At 38.3% G+C, this 15631-nt stretch overlaps 1 protein-coding gene across 17 annotated transcripts in view; it reads left to right on the forward strand.

Moving 5' to 3' along the window:
* mapta (microtubule-associated protein tau a) overlaps positions 1 to 15631 on the forward strand; it is a 34232-nt gene that overhangs the window by 13168 nt on the left and 5433 nt on the right. For 4 of the 17 annotated variants that reach the window (XM_079594491.1, XM_079594481.1, XM_079594485.1 and 1 more), the window contains 7 exons: positions 5512 to 5532; positions 8985 to 9019; positions 9149 to 9256; positions 10050 to 10125; positions 11547 to 11806; positions 12874 to 12966; positions 14757 to 14849. In XM_079594491.1, the coding sequence (XP_079450617.1) occupies positions 5512 to 5532; positions 8985 to 9019; positions 9149 to 9256; positions 10050 to 10125; positions 11547 to 11806; positions 12874 to 12966; positions 14757 to 14849 (686 nt within the window). Of the gene's footprint in view, positions 1 to 1582; positions 1661 to 3445; positions 3515 to 5511; positions 5533 to 7602; positions 7839 to 8984; positions 9020 to 9148; positions 9257 to 10049; positions 10126 to 11546; positions 11807 to 12873; positions 12967 to 14756; positions 14850 to 15631 lie in introns of those variants that run through there. The other 13 variants (XM_079594483.1, XM_079594496.1, XM_079594489.1 and 10 more) reach the window with 7 other exon arrangements.

Consider the following 15631-nt stretch of genomic DNA (forward strand, 5'->3'; position numbering starts at 1 on the left):
TCTGCTTAATACATCATATCTACTGTACACACAGGCAAAAACGTTTTACTGTTAAGATACCATTTACACATCAGCACCGAAATATTGATACACTGTGATGTCAATCATCAGAAATTATCTTTAAATGCTGAGCCATTCTCATCTGCCTGGAAGAGAAGTGCTTCAGTTTCACTATTTGATAACATTTTTAGACTTCTGAGTAACAGGCGTTTGGGGCAGAGCAACACATTTTTGCATTTGAAAGCACAAGGTGCCGCACAATAGTATCCTCTGTAGCGCCACAGCACTGATGAATGGAAAAGAAGAGAGAGTCTCGAGACGCATAAACACGCTGCTCATGCGCGAGATGCTGAAAAAAACAGCGAGACTCAGTGGAATGCTCAAAGATGTCCATCTAGTGCATGTTTACATTACAAAAAACTGCACAGCGGAACACAAAAACTCATTTGAACCTTAACCTTAATCTAAACAGCGTGGATTAACCACGTCAGAACTGATGACTGGCCCAAACCAAACTTTTTTCATCTGTGCACTGACCTCATACGTGCTTATAATGATAATCTAATGTTTTGTTCACACATAGCATGACAATGTTATTTACAAATAACTTAACTTCAGTAGCACTTTATTTTACAGTCCAGTTCTGCATGTAAATGTACTTATTATAGTAATATAATAGCTACTAAATAGTATAATATAATATAATGTAATAGTAATAAAAGTTACTCTAACTGGGCAATAACTTGGTACATTTTATTCCTAAGTACTTTCTTAGGTAAGTACACTGTAAGTACACATACTGTAAAATTCATAGTGTTACACATTTATTTAAAATAAATGCATGGTTAATAAAATAGGAAATTGTCATGTTTCTGAATGTCATGAATGCTCAAACCAATGTTTTCACCAGTCTTGTCCCAATATGGTATATGCATATTATATACTGGATTTTTTTTTAATAATAGTATGATTAGAAGAACAAAAACACAATGGATTCAAACAGTAAAGTTCAGTAAAGCTGAGTGTTGAGGAAGTGCATGTGCCTCAGTGTCTAATGCACTCTACATCTCTCTTCAAAGATTTAGCATTTATACCGTTTGAGTGCCAAAGTTTTTAAAAACGATGTAAAATATTGACTAAATTCCTTTTAGATCTTTTGCACAATGTCCGTTTCTTGTTAGTTCAATAAAGCGGTTACTTTCCAACACTCCCGGTTGTTGCTTTTATGGTTTGCCAGTACATTCAGCTGCCATCTGTTTCTGTCCTTAAATTTGATTTGACTGTAAAATGAGTGTGTCTTTTTAACTTGTGTCCTACAACAAACATTGTTGAATGAATTCTCTTAGCTAAGTTCAGGGATCCAGTTGCATCTAGGGAAATATGTTAAGGTTGCACCGAGGTCACGGTACAGTGTGACTGATTGCTCCAGGATGTGTGATGTTTGACTTAAATTTCTTACGTTTGAAGAACTGAATTATTCTTTGCTATATATAGTATATAGATGTTAAACATGTCTTTATAATTATAGATTGTCCCAAACAACTAATGTTATTTGTGTTTTTTAACCGAAATTCTCTCACAGAGGAGTTTTCAGAGGAACATGTGGATGTTGAGCTCAGTAAGGCTGGAGGAACCTCCTCTTCTGAGGAGAAGCAATGTGGTATGCATTGCGCACTTCTAATAAAGATGCTTTGAAATGTCTGTCCCCCTTTTCTCTCTCAGTTTTTTATTTATTTTCTTTAATTGATGTAATGAAATGCCTCTTACTAACTTTGCCTTGTTAAATATACAGAAGCTGCATTCTTCGAAGTTCACGAACGAGCGTTGTTAAAGGGGATGCTCTAGCCTACGGGGGATTGCTCTCGGCACCTAGTTAGTAGAAACTGTGACAGCTGAGATTGATGATTGGCAGCAATGTTTGTACTGCACTTTTTTGAAAGTGATATTCAACTGTCTGAAAACAAAACTAGGTTCACAACCTGTCTAAATAGTTTACTTTGGTCAATTTATGTACATAATAAAGAGTATGGGCCCTATCTTGCACCCAGCGCAATTTACTTTGTACACCGACGCATGTATCATTCCACAAAATCTATTATTTTCCCTCCACAGGCGCACGTCGGTAAATTAGTGAATGAACGGTTCAGCGAAAAGAGGAGGCGTGTTCCGGCACAAAAGTTCCCTGCTGCTATTTTGCAGTTTGAGAAAACAATTCCGCCACTGACCAGGAAAAACCTAGTCTAAAGAGAGTGGAGCGTTGCGCGATAGTCATATGCTATTTTATGGGCGCATGCTTGGCCATTATGTAGCGTGTGAACAACGCGCATACACTTTGCTTCTCTCATCTACACAGACGCAGCAGTTTTCATTTTTGCAAATCATACATTATTTCAAGGAAACATATTACCACACGAGGGAAATCATTGTTGTGTCCGTGAAGATGTGAAAAAATAGGCATAAATCAAGATTACACATTTACCCAAATTATTATACGCCTGTTTAACCGAAGCTTATTTGGGTGGGTTTCTCCCATCCCCATACATTGTCACTTCTCTGTCTTTTATGGCGCTGACGAGAACGTCGGTCTCCTCGGCTGTGAATCGCTCCTGGCGTGCGCTGGTAAACCCGCCGTTATAATAGCAATCCGCCATGGAACAAGCGCGCCTGCTCTTAAAGGAAATGTGAGAGGACGCTCTGATTGGTTTATTTCACGTTACGCCCAAACCACACCTATGAATAATGAAGCTACTTCAGACAACCCATTTTAGTCCTTTATCCCGCCGGTATAATAGCCGGGATCCGGCCACAAAGTTACTTGCGTTTCACATTTCATAATTGCGTTTCAGATCGTTAAAATAGGGCCCTATAAGTTATCTTTAAAATCGCATCTTGGTAAGATACAGTATGTCAACATTTGAACCGCTTTAATATGTTTTTTTTAAACACTTGCATCTATAGATATTTGAGTAAGTTAAAAAACAAATCTTTTATTTAAACATCTCGTCACCAGCGCGCAATGAATCTTGGGATAGGCTAGGCTGTAAAGTATCCACTCGTTCTATCCTTTTCGGCCCAGGGAAAGAAGAAGGCCGTATTTGAAGGAGCCTTTGAATTGGGACAGCCTTTGTTGCGCCGCTGTCATGTATTCGGCCTTTAAAGGATGCAGCCTCTGATTTGGAATGCAGTAAAAATGTCAAAACCCTATTACCTTCTTTTTCCTTTATAATGTATGTTGTGTCATAGTGTTCATGTTAATCATCCAGTTGTTTGCTTTCAGCAAAGCACTTCAGAGCTCAATTAAAGTCTCACTGTAGCTGAGCTGTGGAGCTAAACCTTTCATTTCTGGCTTGCTTTTGTGATGTTAACAGCTGCTCCACTTTCACATGAAAACCTGGACTTCCTTTGGTAGCTTGGTGTGTAAAGCTGTTGAAATGATGTTTTATAGAGGGCCCGCAGGACTCAAGAGCAGAAGAGAATGAAGATCAGCCCCAGCCTGTTGTGGAAGTGGCGAGCGGTATCTGGACCTTCTGCTCCAAACACGGCCGCCTCTATTGATTGAAATGCTTTGCCCGAATGCCCTTTTGTGCCTTCATTTTTGTGGATGCTTTTATGCCTTGCAACCTAATGTTTCTAATTTTCTAGTGTTTTGTCATATTTTAAGCTGGCTGGTTTGCATTTGGCTTCTGTTTGAATTTGGCATACTGATAACAGGACCTCTCGCCTTTTCTTGCTTTGAAAATCCTTTTTATGTTGCGTTTAAAATGGGGTGATTTTTGAAGTGTGAGATAATATGTATGTCAGTGAGGACACACATATTAATTTTGATAACTGCAGGGGCATGCTGAGAGGTTTCAGGCTTTTAAATCAAAATAAACTCAAGGGAGACTCCAGCCCTGTTTTCAGTTTATTTCCCATGTGATTAGTCACAGAGACCTCCGCTCAGCTGTCTTTGACACGCTAGGTGTGATGTTTTGCCAAGTCTGGAATGAATGCCTTGTGCCAAATAGGATTTTAGCCAAAGCTCTTTTTTTTCACAGGTCACAATGCTTTAAATTGCAAGTATTTGTTGCTTTTGTGTTTAATTTGTATCATTTGATGGTGTGATTTCATGCTAGGTAATAGTGTTTGCCTATTGAGACGTTAAATCGAGTTCCTGACTCTGTGGTCATTAAGGCCCTGTTTACACCTGGTATTAACATGCATTTTGGTTGATCGGATCACAAGTGGACGACTCTAAATACAGGTCTAAACTGGGTATGAAACGTTTTAAAGGTTCTCTAAGCGATCCTGGGTGACGTCACTTCTTGTTGACGTTCGAACTATTGTCAAACAAAACGGAGGCTAGCTAGACCCTCCCTCCTCTTCATCTGCGCACTAACCCCCCAAACCCCACCCCCAAATCCTTCTTGTCGGTTATTGGCTGGAACACTGTTTGTTATGTTTCGTGGTGCGGGTTAGCCCAGTTTGTTTTTGTTGCTGTTTGTGGAGCCTGGGGTCAGGGTGTCTACAGAGACCGCGTTTTTTTAGAGTGTGTTCAGGAGACAGACAGACAGCGGATGGTGAGGAGATATTTGCTCTATGTGACAAAAAATGTTTGGCCTAAAAAATGCGTGACATCGCTTAGAGCACCTTTAAGCTTGTCCACTTTTGAACACTTCCAGAGGTAGTTAAAACGCATTCAACCAGATTGCTTTTGTAGAGTAAACTCTCATGTGATCAAATGTGTTCGAGCAGCCACAAAAGACCATCCACTGACCTAATGCGTAAACATTATGGGAAGAGCTCTAGCCAGACGGCATTTAAACTTTGTCGGCTGGAGACCCAAGTTTGGTTTGAAGATGAAAAACTCTCTCTCCATTTTGATTTCTATCACGCAGAAACAAAAGCTACTGTTCTTCCTATGTTTTACAGTTGTCCTCAGGCACGTTTATATGTAAATTAAAGAGCTTATTTGACCATTAGATTAAAAGATCTGAAAAAATCCACACATTTACCCGACCATAGACCCTCCCCTCGAAGACATCAGGACAGAAGTGGTTGAAAGTAAACAAAAGAGATGGATTAAAACACCAGGTGTAAGCGGGTATGTGTCTCCCTCGTCTACTTGTGATCCGAAAGACCAAAACGCATCATAATACCAGGTGAAAACAGGGCCTAAAAATCCCATGGCACTTCTCGTAAACGAGTAGGGGTGTTACCCCGGTGTCCATTGGCCCTTATCAGTCCCCATCCACTGAATTGGCTCGATCACTCTCTCTCCTCTCCACCTATAGCTGGTGTGTGGTGAGCAGTGGTCCAGGCGGATGCTGCACACTGGTGGTGGTTGAGGAGAAACACATGATTACAATATGATTGTAAAGCGCTTTGGGTGTAGGAAATGTGCTATATAAACACCTCATTCATTCATTCATCCCTGCAGCTGAAATTGCCAGATATTATGCTGTACAATTCTCTAATTTTTGTCTTTTATGTTTTTCTCTCTGTTTGCTGCGTACCCTGACCATTATTAAGCTGGAGGAACGGCGCCCACAGGTAAAACACTATTTTTACTCTTACACAATTTATTCTCAGATTGTACCACATTAGTGTCATGCTTTGTAGAATTGCCATTATGCTACATTAACCATGATCTAGTAGATTTTTTTTATTTGATTTTTTTATAAAAAATATATTTTTCAATATTACAGTCTGTTTTTCTGTCATGTTTTGGTAGTACTCCACCTCACTGATCATTTTCTTGTACTGGTTATTTGGTTTTCGTGAATACACAGATGTGTCCATTTTATTTTATTTGAATAATCAGGAGCAACTAGGTACTTCTAAAGAGCAGACACACACATGTGCAAACACTGTCACTGTTCATCAACATTTGCTCAACCAATGGCAGAAGGGTGGAGTGTTCGGGAAGCTGAATTCGTTTATATCGATTTTGTTTTGCTACCCTTGTGAAAAGGAAATGCACTTGAATGTACACTTGTAGTGTACTTTAAATCTTATTAGTATAATTTAAAAAAAATCAACTTGCAAATATTTTAATAAGGAATAAAATGTGCATTTTGTAATAATGTCAATTTAAAAGTGTTACTTTAAAGTACATTTATGTTTTAATCATCTTTTGTTGTGCTTTAAACATTTGACTGTCTTGATTCACATGCTAAAAAATATGTAAAGTACTTTATTATAAATTGAACTGTAGTTTGATATTTGATATTATGTTTAAAGTTATTGTATTTTAAATGTTATAAATTGCAACTGAATCATTACAGATGTGTAATTACACATATATTTAAATGCATGAGAAATAACTTAAAAAATGTTTTTTCAGTTTACCATAAATGCTTGTCAGTACATTCGGCAGGACACTTTAACCATATTTCAAAGATAACAGAAGTAATTATGAAATCACATAAAGATTGACTTAATTCTCACTTAAGTCAAAAAAGCACTCTTAAGATAATTGGTTTTATTATCAATTTAAACTATAATACATTTTCATTTAATTACAAATAAATGTGTACATTTATACACACTTAGTTCTGGTTAGATTAAGGCAGGATTAGGCCTTAGTTCAATAAATGTAAACATGCCTTAGAAAAAAGCATTACTGGTGTGCATCTTGAGACAAAACAATGGCATTGACGAATTCATTCAGATCTGTCAGTGCAAGTTGCTTTCAGTTAAAACGGCTCAAACATGGATTTTAGTCTGGGACTAGGCTTAAGCCTTGTCTGTGAAACCGGGAAATTATAATATATGCAATGACAATACAAAAGGAAGTTGAAATTGAAGTATTTAATTTTTCAAAGTATGCTCAAGTGTACTTCCACAAGGGTAGTGGCCCAGAAATGACATGCTTCACCTCTGTCCAGTTTTATAAAAAAACATTTTGCAAGCAATCATGCTCTTCAATTGTACCTATCGGCTCATATTTCTGTGTTCAGTGTGAAGTCTGGTTTCATCACTGTTTGTTTTGTATGTTAGCAAAGGCCAGCAAACCAGTTTGATATGTTTGCTCGTTATCTTGCCTCTACGGGTTTTTATTCCCTCCTTAACATGTGACAGTTTTCTTGGAACACCTTGTGTTTTTTTAGAGAAGGAAAAGTAATGGAGAAGTTGTCATTGCTTTCTATAAAACATCTGACCAGTCTGTGTCCATGGTGACTGGGACATGCATTATTATTAGTGCAAGTATAAGGCAAACGCGGCTTTGTTTCCAGCTTTAGCAGCTGGGTTTTCATCTGATGGTTATGATCAACACTCGGACTGGAGCTGTGTTGACCACCAGAGAATACAAGAGCAGGACGAAGACCTCATCAGAAGCAGCTGGGCTGAACAACCAGTCCATTCCCATCATCGGCGGACATCTGTCAGTCCAGACCGCACCAGGAGCCTTTCTCTGGAGAACGAGCCTCCTGCGACTTTCCTGGTTCGCAGTGCCGCCCTGGAGGACCTGACATCCGTCGGGGAGAGGATCGTAGAAGCCAGGGCTGCTTACAGTGAGACCCTTCAGGAAGAGGAAGAACTGTCCTTTTACGACAATGAGAGCCACGCTGAAGAAAAAAAGCTTCCAGCATGGGCCAGCAGGGCTCAGACAACTCTCGCTGAATCTGTATATGGACCTCCTGAAACCAAAGAACATAGTTTTACAAGCACTTTACCTCATGAACACATGGACACAATGATCTCAGTGGAGGAGAAAGTTGATGCCACGTTATCAGGGGTTAGAGCCGCTGCTGAAGATGCAGAGACTCATCCTCCTACTAGCACAAGTGGCTCTCCAAAAGCTGTCCACAGCTCCCCGGCAAGAAAATCCCTGGTGCCGGTGGCTCAGTTTAAAGGTCTGTGCTGTTGAGCTCACAGAATCCCAGTGCAGTGTCTCTTCCTTGGTTTTCCTCCACCTATGTTTTACAGAGCCGCTAAGCTATGCACCACTTTCTGTCTATAACGAACATCCTTCAAAATAAGCGGCGCGCTGAGGAGAACGCTCTGTTGTCCTGCAATTGTTTGCTACACGTCGTCCTTTTTTGGGCACTCGGCCTCGCTCTGTCATTCTTTTGTTTCCTCTGGTGGTCTTGCAGCCTGTTTTGCGCTGACTGACGAAATCCATGTTTGCTGGCCGTGTTTCAGTCTGGCATGTCTGTGTGCATGAGTGTGTTTGCATGTGTTCACATCACCATCATCTGGTGCAGCACTGCTTTAACAGATCCCCTCACTTTTATTTACAGCCTTACCTTTCTCAAATGCTTCTTTAGAGCATAACTTATACAAAGTCTTGTTGAAATTCTCAATTGAAAAACATTAGCAATACATTTAGCAAACTGTAGTCAGTTTAACAAAGGCATTTCCACATATAGTTGCAACCTAGTTAGCTGCCTAACTCTTGGAAATAAAGAGGTTTTCACAGCAAATTCTATAGCACAAATAAAAATAACCCTTTTCCACTGTCAGAAAACTTTTGGGCTATGTTAAGATTTAAAAGTTTCTGCATGGAACCCTAGATGTCAATTAAGAGCCTTTTTTTTAAGAGTGTACTGGGGCAGCGTTTTAAGAAAGCATACGATTAAGATTAAGAAATCATTTTAAGATAGCATTTAAGATGTGCATTCTTATCTTATAATGCCTTCAGATTTTGAAGTAGCATCACATATACCCTTTACGAAAAAGGCAATCTCAGAATACACTACGATGAACTCAGTGATAAATCCAAGACGCCAGACCAGGTGAGAGAAATGTTGACTATAAACCGAAACTATTTAGTACTTAAAATAATTCATACAAATATTTAGCGCCATTTAAATCGTCAAAATCCATTGTGTGTCACGTCTCCAGTGTTCCAAATTAGTCTCTTGTGAGGTTCAGTAATGGTTAGAATTGACACTGAGGCAGGTCACTAGGTTTAACAACACATGTGGAGTCCCGTTTTTTCACTTTTCAAATTGATATATTGATTGTATTCACATTGGTGCATTTTTGGTTCTTTACAGCTCAGTCCAAGACCAATGGTGATGCTGAGAAGAGGGTGAGTGCTAATAGCTATATTGCATTATTCTTTTGCTCTCTTCCACTTTAATTTTCTTGCATTTTATTTTGCTAATTTGTACACCATGGAGTTTTCATCCATCACTACTGTTTTGCTCTCTATATAAAGACCAAAGTCAGACCCTCCTCCCGTAAAACACCTTCCTCCCTCCCAAAAAAGTCCTTGGCCTCCTCTAGTAGATCTCCCTCAGTACCTGCCACCAGTGCTGGGCCCAGAGTGAGTACAGCTGCCGGTGTCCTGCCGCTTCTGTGGAGATAAGCTTGCGCCCACTGTCTGCTGTGATTAACAGTATCTGCATCTCTCCTCTTGCTAACTGACAAGCATCTCATTCACACAAATATTCTATCGTTGGTGTTCATTTTCATTAGCACTGACACCTGGAAAGGCAACTGAAAATAGTCAGCATGGGTTTAGACTTAATCTCAAACTTCAGCTGCTGCAAAGTTTTTGTGCTTCCTGTGTATGGGTCCATAATTATTGAAAGTGCTTTCAAACTCTATGTTTGAGCAGGCAAACATGTCATAAGGCCTATTTATGAGTGCTTGGGTTTGGCTCTCTGGCCTCTGAGTAGTTCCTTTTATTTGTCTACTAACAATGGGCATACATGTATCACTGGAGAATTTTGTTATTTCTGTCATTTTCTGAACCATAATGTCATTTCCAACACATCTTTATGTGGTTACATTTGAAACATTTTTGGAACAAAAATGGAAAGCTTTTCAAATGTCTCATTAATGCTAATCTTACATAGCATTTGTGTCCACAATTTAAAAAATATTTGAAATGAGTCTGATGAATATTTTTCAGATATTTGAACAAATTAAAAATGAGTCATTAAACGATAAAACTAAACAAAGAAAAAAAATGAATCTGTTATTTTTAATTATATAAAAGCGGGACATAAAAGGGTCACACCAGAGACATGTACAGACATTTGCAGTTGTTTTGTTATCCATCATTTCATGGAATATAATTATTAATGTGTTTCTCTTTCTTACTTTCTTTCTAGGCTCCGAGTAGCAGTAGACCTCATGCTGCAGGTACAAAGATTCCTGCCATGACTGCAGTTGCCAAAAATGGAAAAGGTAAGTAAGATTTATTTTACAAAGAAGTTTTTAGACATAAATGTGTCATATACAGTAGTGGCCAAACGTGATGTCCAGAGGGGATATTAGCTTTTAACGACACTTTAAAATTTATGGAGAGTATGTTATATTGGGAAGAATAGCCTAAACTTGATTAAGGTATCTATCAAAATGACTAAATTATTTGGCAAGTAAGGCAAACTTCAGCATAAATATGGGTTTTATTGTATTATGCAAAAAAAGGCATAGAAATCAAAAGCTCAGGAAATAAAGCATACATTGACTACAATGTTATACATATTTTGTTGGTTCTCCCTTGTTTTTGATTACAGCATATACTCACTAAACTTTGCACATGTGTCATGTGTCTTCCCAAAGTTGAGCTTCATCGAAAGACCTGCATGACTTATCACAATTCAGGTTATACAAGGGTTTCAGTGGCTTTTAAGGTCAGGGGACTGAGGAGGCCACTTGAAGACTTCAAAATGCTGAGCATGAACACTTTCATTGCGTACACCTTTGTTTCATACACTTTGTTTTCATACACACATGTGTTTGGGATCGTTATCATATTGGAAAATACACATTTGATCTCAAAACAGATCCTCCCGTAAATAGCAGAGATGCGTCCCCAATGCCATTATGTTTCCCCCGCTGTGCTTAATGGCGTCACGCATACATTTGGTATTAAAACACTCCAGTCGTCTCCTACGGACATACTGACACCATCCCATGCTAGGTTGTCAAGTTTTGACTTGTCGGACTGCAGAACATGCTCCAATCTTCCTTATGTTCTTAGGCAAATGCAAGGTGTTTTTTTCAGTAGATAAAACTAATCAATATTTTCTTTCCTGCTGCACAACCTCTCAATCCAGCCTCTTATAGCTAGGTTGCAGGTCTCATCCAGATTTTAATCCTCCTGCAAAAATGCTCACTAGTCTTCCTTGACCAGCCACAGCATGTTACATTCTGCATGGCAATGGCCTCAATGTGCTTTGAAATAATTCTGTGGACATTGTGACAATTCACATCCTAAACATCAGCAATATCCAAAAGCGACTGACCAAGCGATTGAATATTCAATAATATTCTCCTTGGTTGCAGAGGACAGCTTCTTCCATTTGGTTGTTTACACTAAAACCGACAAAACAACATCTAATAATATAGCTAATACTTGCCGCACGGTGATTTATTGAATTGTAGGCTGGGAATAATGAGATTACTTTGCCAAAAATGACTTCCGCACAATACGGTATGTTTCATTGCGTCATGAACAACATTTTTTTAAATGAATATTTAGTTGAATAAAGTACGAAGAAGCCATTTTGCCTTGGTCAGATATCACTTTTGGCCACTACTGTATATTGTTCTTCATTATGAACTAATTGTCATCATTATCGTAACACTATACTGTTTCCCAGACTCTCCAAAGACCCCGGAGACCAGTGGGCACAACAGCCCTGGCACTTCCAAATCCCCTGCCAGTAAAGCTGCGGGTGGCAAGCCTCCAAGCACAGGAAATGAAATCAAGAAGGTCGCAGTGATTCGCTCGACCCCTAAATCCCCGAAGAACCGTTCTCCTACATCGCTGTCCGCCGCTGCCCCGCTCCCTGATCTGAAGAACGTGCGGCCAAAAGTCGGCTCCACCGACAACCTGAAGCACCAGCCTGGAGGCGGCCGGGTAATTCATCTTGATTTGATTCACTTCAATGTTCGGTTTGCAGTTGGGTTTGAGATCAGATTTAAATCAGATGTTTCGGTTTATATATATTATATATTTCTGCACTGTGGAAAAATCTCCGCCAACTTCAACTTAAAAAAGTTAAGGTAGCAACTGAACATTTCACCTGAAGTTTTTAATAATCAAAATCATATTGGCTGTGCAAGTCATTTCTACTTGCATTATATTAAACTGTTGAATTATGTATAATTAAAAAAATTAAGTTGAAATGGTTTATTATGATGAGTTAAAGTAATGGAAAAACATATTGCCATGACTTATTGATCATATAGTTTTTCTACAGTGTGGTCAAAGAATGAGTATATATGGGAAAGACAATTTGTTGTTAGTATTTATTGTTAAATAATCTCACAGTTATGCATATATATTTAGTTCAGTTATGAAACTCGACACAGGCTGATAGGTCCTTAACATGCAATCTACTAGCACTCACATATCACATAATTACCACATGGCATGCAAGCTGATTGGCGTCTGCTGATCCTGCAGCCAATCTGCAGCCAATGAGATTGCTTGCTCAAAGTTTAAATAGTCTGGTCCAGTGTTTGTTGTAACTAGTCCTGCATCGCCCTATCAGAGCCTCTGAAACCCTCCACCTCCTCCAGCTCCACCTGCCTAGATCTGCTACGGGACTTATGTATGTCTATTTAGCAGCAGCAGCAGCAGCAGCTGTGTATCTTACATGCTCACAGCAGCGTGTCTGTGTATCTGTTAGCAGTAGCAAGTCCATACTTGCTCAGCAGCAGCAGTGTAGCAGATCTAGTCGGCCAAGACCAAATACATTAACATTGCCCTATTCAATAACATGCTAAAACTATTCCAAGTGTTGTCATGATTGAAACTGTTTTATCAGTAGTTGCAAAATCGCTGATATATTACACAACGTTCCGTCTTTGCTTATTGTTTCAATCTCATCAGCTAATGAAAATGTACCTGTTTATTACTCAAACATCTCTCTCTTCCCTACAAGAATAGTTGTAAGTCAACTCTCCCAATGTCTTTCACAGGTACAAATTCTTGATCAGAAGGTGGATTTCAGTAATGTGCAGGCAAAGTGTGGCTCCAAAGCCAACCTCAAGCATATGCCAGGAGGTGGCAATGTGAGTAACTACAGAATGATTCGAACACACAAGTTTTATTCATTTATTTATGATCCGCCACTGAATTAAAAAGAAAAAAGTTATTGTGATTTTATTCTGACTTTTTCCAAATTGCGAGTTAAAATCAAAAATCTAAGTAAAAAGATAAAAAAGGAACAAAAAATCTGAATTGCGGGATATAAACTCGCAATTCAGATTTTTATATATATTATATCTCGCAATTCTGAGAAAAAAGTTAGTCAAAGTAAAAAAAAGTCTAATTTTTTATTCCATGGCAAGCAAGCATTTTGAAATTGTTTTTGAATTTGTATATTTTCCATATTCATATTCAAGTTTTAGTAATGTTGTTGTTTTAAGATTTTTTGATGTTTTTTCATTATTTTTTTTATTACATCAATTTAAACATTGCATTACAGCTAGTTGCCAAGTTTTTTATATATTTAATTTCAGTTAATGTTTATTTTATTTTAAGTTCCGAAAATGTATTAATGGTTATAGTTTTAGTTTTCAGTTAATTATAATAACCACGGTAAGAACTGACTAATATATTATCTTTAAGTCTTGTAATGGTTACATTTTACAAGAATGGTAACTATCCAGTAGTCCGAACAAACTAAAATGCATGCCGTTCCAAATAATATGTCTTTATGCTTCATGAGAATCGGGGAACCATTTGATGTTCTCGATCATGAAAACTTCCAAACGTTTGCTTTAAACAGGTACAAATTCTTGATCAGAAGTTGGACTTTTGTAATGTCCCTTCTAAGTGTGGCTCCAAAGACAATATCAAACACACACCTGGAGGTGGCAATGTGAGTTACTATGAGATAAACCATTATCCAGACCCGGTTCACTCCTAAATTTACCATCAGCCATTTATTCCTTACCAAAAAAGTATAACAACCTCCTCCTTTTCCAACTGATGGAAAGAAGTCAAGACTAATCAAACTCCCAACCATCCCTTACTGACTCAAGATGTTCCTGAAATGTTCCTCGTGAAGTTAGAAACACTGTATGACTTCAGATCTCTGCACTCTTTCAGGTCAAAGTTCTTGATCAGAAGTTGGACTTCAGTAATGTCCAGTCAAAGTGTGGCTCCAAAGACAATGTGAAACATGTACCTGGAGGTGGCAATGTGAGTAACTATAGGATGAACCCAACGCCCTCTGTCTTGGTTCTTCCTGAAGTTATGACCATTTGTAAAAACAATCTCATTCAATTTAGTAGGTCTGTCTGTTACACAGTCTCTTTGATTGATAATGAACCGAAAAAGAGGGTCTTTACTACTGATGAGTTGATTGTTAAAAACTACAAGACAGTCAAAAGTGAGAAGGAGACAAAGCATTATAGTGAATTCATGTTTTATCTTTACAATTCACAAACTCATGGCTCCTCCTCTCTAGCAGTTCTTTCTACCTCTAAGATAATTAGCAACATAACTCCTGCTCTTCCCCAAATTGATCATTTTCCAGGTAAAAATACTGGATCAGAAGTTGGACTTTAGTAATGTCCAGTCAAAGTGTGGCTCCAAAGACAATATCAAACATGTACCAGGAGGTGGCTATGTGAGTAACTATGGGTTGAGCTCAACACCTTCAGTCTTGGTTCTTCCTGAAGTTATGACCATTTTTGGAAACCTTGGGATTAACAATTTGAACACCCCGTCACAAAGTCCCTTTCCTAATGATGAACTATGTTAGTTTCCTCTGGTTACTTTCTGGGTTCCTCTCTGGTCCTGAGCTAAAAAGACCGATAACTCCTTGTCTTCCCCAAACTGTTCACTCTTTCAGGTGCAAATTCTCGATCAGAAGCTGGACTTAGGTTGCGTGCAGCCTAGGTGTGGTTCCAAAGATAATATCAAACATGTACCCGGAGGTGGAAAAGTGAGTAAACAGGGGACCGTTTTTTGTTGTCTTAACCAAAAATCATACTAAAGAGACTTGGGATGCACTGATATTACAATTCTAGCCGATACTAATAACCTGATTATAATATCCAATAACTGATAAATGTTTACATGTTAAAATGGTATGTTAAAAAAAGTGAATCTCAAGTGAAGTCTCAACATCATAATGTACAATATAAAAGATGGATATTTATTTTGTGAGTGTAACTTGTAGTGAGCATTAATTAAAGAGTTAGTTTACCCAAAGAATGTAAATTATGTCGTTCCAAACCCGTAAGACTTTCAATCATCTTCAGAACACAAATAAAGATCTTTTTGATGAAATCTGAATTTCTGTCCGTCCGCTGACAGCTACGCAACTGACACTTTCAAGCCCCAGAAAGCAGACGTTTTTGTGTGAACATGTGTTCATATTTTGTAAAATAAAGTGGTAAATTATGTTTTTGTTTTGCGCAAACAAAGCACTCGCGTCACTTCATAAAATTGAGGTTATTCCACTGGAGTCGCATGGATTACTTTAATGATGTCTCTGGGGCTTGAAAGTGGTGGTTGTGTAGACTTGGAAATGGAGGGACAGAAAGCTCTCAGATTTCATTAAATATATATTTATTTGTTTTCTGAAGATGAACGAAAGTCTTACAGGTTTGGATCGACGTGAGGGAGAGTAATTAATGACAGAATTGTCATTTTTGGGTGAAATAAACTATTTTTTGGATAATCTAAATGTAAAAATATGGGAAATGAGCATTCATAATTAAA

Source organism: Phoxinus phoxinus (genome assembly GCF_949152265.1).
Source record: "Phoxinus phoxinus genome assembly, chromosome: 21".
Lineage (NCBI taxonomy): Eukaryota > Metazoa > Chordata > Actinopteri > Cypriniformes > Leuciscidae > Phoxinus > Phoxinus phoxinus.